The 6,256-nt window shown below is 48.6% G+C and overlaps 1 protein-coding gene across 1 annotated transcript in view; it reads right to left on the bottom strand.

Annotated features, from left to right (window-relative positions):
• Mei1 (meiotic double-stranded break formation protein 1) overlaps positions 1–6,256 on the bottom strand; it is a 100,932-nt gene that overhangs the window by 6,161 nt on the left and 88,515 nt on the right. The window contains exons 21-25 of the mRNA XM_004642606.1: positions 5,760–5,864; positions 3,050–3,160; positions 2,600–2,784; positions 532–613; positions 187–344 (exon numbers count right to left, since the gene is read on the bottom strand). Coding sequence (XP_004642663.1) covers positions 187–344; positions 532–613; positions 2,600–2,784; positions 3,050–3,160; positions 5,760–5,864 — 641 coding nt within the window. The remainder of the gene's footprint in view (positions 1–186; positions 345–531; positions 614–2,599; positions 2,785–3,049; positions 3,161–5,759; positions 5,865–6,256) is intronic.

The raw sequence follows: 6,256 nt of genomic DNA, 5'->3' as shown, positions 1-6,256 counted from the left end.
CAGTTCAGGCTGGCTTGAACTCACTTTGTAGCCCACATTGGCCTCAAACTCACAGTGATCCTTACAGGAATGCACCATGTCCTACTCTCAATGTGTCATTAAAAGTCCACCAATCACCCCCTGGGCCTGATGGAAATAACAGGCTCTTGACAGACAGCCATCCAGCCTACTCAGCAAAGATCTTACCTGCACCCAGAGGTTCTGCAGCCCGACGACCAGGTGCAGCACTTGTGACATTCCCAGTGGAGCTAGGATAGTGGAGCTAGATCCTGAGGGCACCAGAGCCACTAGGGCAGAGGAGAAGCATTGTCGCAGGGCTGTCCGCAGGAAGCATAAAATGGAAGCTGAAAGCAGAACACTCCTTACACTCAGTTCCTACCTCCTTCCCCCACCTCCCACCCATGTGCCGTAGGAGAGGAGACTCACGCTGATGAGATAATTACAGGGTAGCCGTAGGCTAAAATGAGTGGTTCTATCTCAGAATTTAGGAGAAAAACATTTTCACTTGCTGCAAACTCCAGGGCCCCATACCTGATAGTAGTGCAGCTCTTTTCCTTGGAAAGCTAAGGGTCTTCACCACTTGATCCAGTTCCATGGACAGAGTCTGGTGAACCTGCATGGCAGGGGTATGGGGCTAAGCTCCACATTCTGGAACCTGGAGCAGGAAACAGCCTGCCCCTGTACCTCTTCTACCCACTGCCCCAAACTCACACACTGCACCAAGAGGGGACAGAGTAGGCCACAGGGTCCTTGGAGCTTCACCAGTTCAGGCTTCAGAAGTGCACCCAAAGAACTCACTCTTCTGGCAACACTTCTCCACCAACTGCCTCTTCCACTAGGATGCTTCCCCCAGCCTCATCTATGGTTCAGTCTCTAGCTCTACCCACCATCTACCTAACTCAGAAGACCTGGAGTCAGGGAGGCCAAATCAAAATCCTGGCTCTGCTGCTTGTCAGCTGTGTGCCCATGGATATGTCATTGCACGTCTTTTAGCCTGCCTCACTTTCTTCTCTGTCAAATGAAGGCAACACCACCTGCTTCCACACCTGCCACAGCTACTGTGAGGGACAGCTGAGGAACAGTGTCAAGGATCATGCAACTAATGTCAAGCAATCTCAAAGCTAAGCAGCTACAGTAGGGGTAAGAGGGACAAAACTCTAATCTCTAACTCTGTAGACTCTAATCTGTGTCACAGTCTGGCACAAAAAAGTTCCTTAAAAACCCCCACTGGCTGCAAGTTCTAAGCAGAAGAACCAATTTATAAAAAGGAATAACAATATCACGCTAATGTAAAACGTTAATAATAGAGGAAAAAGGCCCGGGGAGATGGCTCGGCTATCTAAGAACCTGCCTGGCAAGTGCAAGGACCTGGGTTCAATCCCCAGTTCTGCCAAAAAAAAAAAAAAAAAAAAAAGAAAAGAAAAAATAAAGAAAACAAAATTTAAAAAGTATGAAGATGTGAAATAGCACAACCAACCGGAAAAAGAGTAAATAATTGACCAGAGGGCAGAGAATGACAGTGGAGAGGAGACAGCAGGAGGTAGGACACAGAGGGCCAAATGCAGAGAACAAAAAGGCTACCCAGGAGTTTGGAGGAAGTGTCATTTTTCCATCTTCCTGACCCAGGGCCTTCACTGTCTCCACACTCCTTTGGCAGCCTTCTAAGCACAGCCTGCAAACACCATGAAGGCTAGGGGATGTCTCTGTCTGTGAGGAGCCCTGGACCCTGAGGAGCAGCTGACTGGGAACAGCCCACAGGGGAGCTCGTGCAGCACACTGTGACCCAGGTCCTGTGGGGGAGCAGGGAGGCAAGGAGGTACTCTACAGACAGCGCACTGCTCTTCTGTTTCTTGAGTCAACCTCTCAAACAGTCACAGTGACGGCTAACAACGTGCAGCTCGTCACAACTTGCCACCCAGCACTTCAGGATCATGGGCTGTGCCTGCCTCCCTGTCCAATCTGATCTATTCCTTTACTCACACCCTAAGCACGCAGATCACCTCACCACTCTCCGAATAGTATGTTGCCCGTGTCCTGATTTTTTTTTTCTTTTGAGACAAGGTCTTACTATGTAGTTCAGGCTGGCCTTGAACTCACTGCATACCCAGGCTAGCCTTGAACTTGCTGAGATCCTCCTGCCTCTGACCCCAAGTGCTGGGATTACAGGCGTGTGCCACCATGTCTGGCTCATGTCCTCAATTTGAGCAGCTTCATGCCTTTGCTCATACTATACTTGCTACTTAGAATCTTAGTGCACCAACTAACTTTGCTAAGTACAAACCTAGTTACTTTAAGGCTTTGCTTAAAGTTTCCTAAAGAGTAAAACAGATGCTGTATTCATTTTTCATTCCGTTGCGATAAAAATAACCTGGCACATAGATAATCCACATGTGTTAAACAGATTAACTTAAACCATCCTAACAATATCCTAGGGTGTTTTTCCTATCTTGTAAGTAAAGAGACTGAAATTTTGAGACAGTCAAGTACCTTGCTGAGGCCATACAGCTAGTAAGCTACAGAGCTGAGGCCAGAAATCAGGATTTTCATTACTTCTTTGAGTTTCATCCCAGGCTTCGAAGTCACAGAGCTAGAGACTAACCTGCAGGCCACCTTCGTGCTGCTGCGCAGACAGGGAGGCAGTGAGCAGCCAGGCAGAGCAGAGCAGGGCGCTCTTGGGAGAGCCTCCCTCTGTCCAGGCAGGAGAGGCTGCATCTGCCCAGGTGAGCACCAGCGTCTTCTCTAGAAGCTCTATCAGGGTTGTGCTGCTCAGGAGCACTGCAGCCGCTGCCGGAAAGGGCCAGGGCAGAAGCCACCTAATTACACAGGTGCAGCACCTCCATGGTGCTCAGCACCCACATATGTAAAAGCAAACAAAAGGATCAGCCTGTGACTGAAGACTCTCAGAATCATTGCAGAAGAGAGGATCCACGACCACCAGCCACACACACTCCCCACATTATTTGTTAAGAGAAAAAATACTGAGGGCAGCAAGGCCCACGGAGGCTGCCCAGGATTCTTCTTCCTCATTGTCCTGGCCTCAGCCACACACCTCTTTTCTGACTGTTGGGTGTAGTTTGATGAAGGCTCCAGTACAGGAAGTTGAAGGAGGGCTGCAGGATGTCCACATCCACAGGGCTGCACTGCCCACACAGCTTGCTTACTGCAAGAGACGAGAGTCCCTAGGTGGCACACTGCACAGCACCCCACGGTCTTCATGCAGTCACACTTCTTACAGATGATGGCTCACAACTAGCGACTTTCAGAGCTCTGTCTTGGGGAGAAGGCACACACTGGGCATCCCTGACTTTGCAACCCATGGGGGAAAAAATCACAGTGAAACATGAAGGCATGTTCACACATTCTCTCTTAGTTACTTTTCTCTCATTGCTGAGACAAAATATCTGACACCCAAAGTTAAAGGAGAAAGATTTTTATTTAGCTCATAGATGGTAGAGGTTTCATAAATAGCTGATTCCAAGGCAGGGAGGCACGACAGACAGACATCACAGAGGAAAAGTGGTTCATAGTAGGCAGAAGGTTGCAAAACAAGCACAAACTGCAATTATCTAGCAGCAAGCCTTATTCTATCCTTTAAACTGTATTCAGGATACCCACTGTCTTAGTTACTTTTTTCTTGTTGCTGGGACAAAATATCCAATATCCAAAATGAAGGAAGGAAAGGTTTATTTAGCTCACAATTAGTGGAGGTTTCAGTCCATACTCAGCTGGCTCCAACACAGAGTGGTACACGGCAGAGGGTAGCCATTCATGGTGGAGGCAAACAGCAGAGAGCAAAGGGTGGGGCAGCAGCTGCCTCTTTCCTCTCCTTACATTGTAATACAGAATACCCACCCCAGGGTGAGTGCAGCACTCACACCTATAATCCCAGCATTGGACCAAGAATTAATCACAAACTCTAGAAGCCGGCCATGACTGTATGAGGCTTCGGAGGGACAACTCGACACAAAGCATGACATCCACCCTTAGGACAGATGGTACTAGCACCCTTCATTCTACATTTCAGCATGAATCAATGACATACTCAACATCCAGCCACCTCTGAAGAAGCCCCACTTATGACTGCAAGAGGCGTTGGGTGGATATCTACACACAAGCCATAATATCCTCTATCTGGACAAATAGAAATACAAATACAAAGAGCCAGCACACGCTGTTGGGCTGAGCGGACGGGGGCATCCTCTGCATATGTACATGCCATCAGACTCTAGGATACAACGGTCTACAGAGATTATCAGAGCCAGCCTGTCACCTCAGCAGGAGTCCTTGCTCCCTAAGACTCCTAGCCTCGCCTCCCAGTTCTCTGCAATGCAGCAGTCACTGCCTTCCTAAGAGAGCTGTGTGATAATCATGTGCGGCTCCCTGCACTTGCCATATCCTCTCTCACACATCACCTCCTCTGCCTAACTCCAACTCCTTGTCAGCAGTCAGGGTTCAGCTCCAAGTTCACACTCCCATGAAGCCTCTCATCCCCCTCAAGGCAAGATAAGATGCCTCGTCTGCACTTCCCAGCCCTCAACAGAGCAACAACTACACTGGAGAGTAGTCATCTGTAGAACACTTTCCTCCTGGGACTCACCACTCCCTATCTCCCTAATCCCACTTCTCTGTGAATCTCACTCAAGTCTCTGTTCACCTTTCGGCAGCCACATCACACTCTGGCTTCCTGCTAGCTGTGATCAACCTGAGAAGCAGGTCCCCTCCCCGTAGCACCTTCACTCCTGAACATGAGCCCCAGAGAACTGCAGACATCTCCTCCCAGTGGTCTCAAACAGGCGTGCTGAAGGAGTAGAGGGAAATGTCCATTTCCCATGAAGTTTTCATCCTGTTATTCCTTGTCAGGGGCCATTTTGAAGGCTGGTTTTGCCATATATAGATCAACCTGATGTAAGCTTTGATCTGACAGGCAGTGATGACCAGCACCAGGCAGAGGCAGGGTCTGCAGCTACCCCCAAAGGCCCTTTGTAAGCCTGACACCAACCTCTCGATGAAGACTAGGCCCTAAGCAGGGTAGACACCCAGCCTCACCTGTGGCCAGGGGACCTGAGTCTACAGACACTGAAGAAATAGCATTTTTCCTTCTTATTTTAACCATTGCTCAACAATTCTTCTTGTGGGAGGTGCATATGAAATAGTGATTATATTCATGATCAGTGAAAGATCCCACTGAGGCCTAAGGTGTGGGTAAGAAAGTCTTGGCAACTGTGAGCTGGACCATCAGAGCTGTGAGCTGTGTCATTAGCTGTGGAATGAAGCAGGGAGTGGACCTGAGCCAGGACACGCGAATCGACGCAGTGAAGACCTATCGGGTGCCAAGCACCGTGTGGCATTCTGTACCTATCCGATCAGATATTCTTACCTTAGTCCTGTCAATAGGGTAGTAATATTACCTTAAGTAGGAGGGGCTTAGGTTTGGTACAGGCAACATGACTGCCCAACCTCACATAGCTAGTGGCTAAGATGAGGCCCAAGCCCTTCACGATCCTAGAGTTTGTGCCTGTCACACAACGATTTTTTCTTTAGTGGGGAGAAGAGCTCCTAAAGAGCTCTTATTCCCTGAGAACAAGCAGAAAAACCTAAGAGGTATTTTTCAGTAAGAAGCTCTCAGGGATGGTCACATCTACTAGCTTCTTCCAAAAGGATAAAAGAAGGGAAGAAGAAATAAATGCCAGCACTACTGAGTAGGTCCACTGTACATGCAGCCCTGGGCCCGCAGGCACGACCCCAAAGAGTCAAGGCACCTTGGTGAAGGAGCTTCATGGCCATGCTGTCCAGTTCTTGCTCTGATTTGTTCCTCAGCTGCACCAAGGAAAGGAGGCTCAGGAGCAGCGCCAGGTTCCCTGAGGCTGTGAAGAACAGGGAGGCTGGTCAGGGAGCCTGAGCGCAGATCACCCAAAGGTCAGACATCCTCCCCACCACAAATAAGGGAGCACCCGAGCTCTATGTCATCAAAAGGTGAGTGCTGTTCCTGAGTTGGTACCAGGAATTGATCATCTCACTTAATTCCATTAAAAAAAATTACATGAAGCAGAGGTTGTTATTCCTATTTTTCACTTAAAAAATTGAGGTTTCCATTGCTGTGCATGGTGGTGCACTCCTGTAATCCCAGCACTCAGGAGGCTGAGGCAGGAAGATCATTGTGAGTTCAAGACCAGTCTGTGCTACAAAGTGAGCTCAAGGCCAACTTGAGCTGCATAGTGAGACCTTTCTCAAAAAGACCAAAAAAAAAAAAAAAAAA

This window comes from Octodon degus, unplaced genomic scaffold (assembly GCF_000260255.1).
Source record: "Octodon degus isolate 3935 unplaced genomic scaffold, OctDeg1.0 scaffold00156, whole genome shotgun sequence".
NCBI lineage: Eukaryota > Metazoa > Chordata > Mammalia > Rodentia > Octodontidae > Octodon > Octodon degus.
The sequence above is the reverse complement of the archived record's forward strand: the minus strand, read 5'-3'. Positions and strand labels throughout refer to the sequence as shown.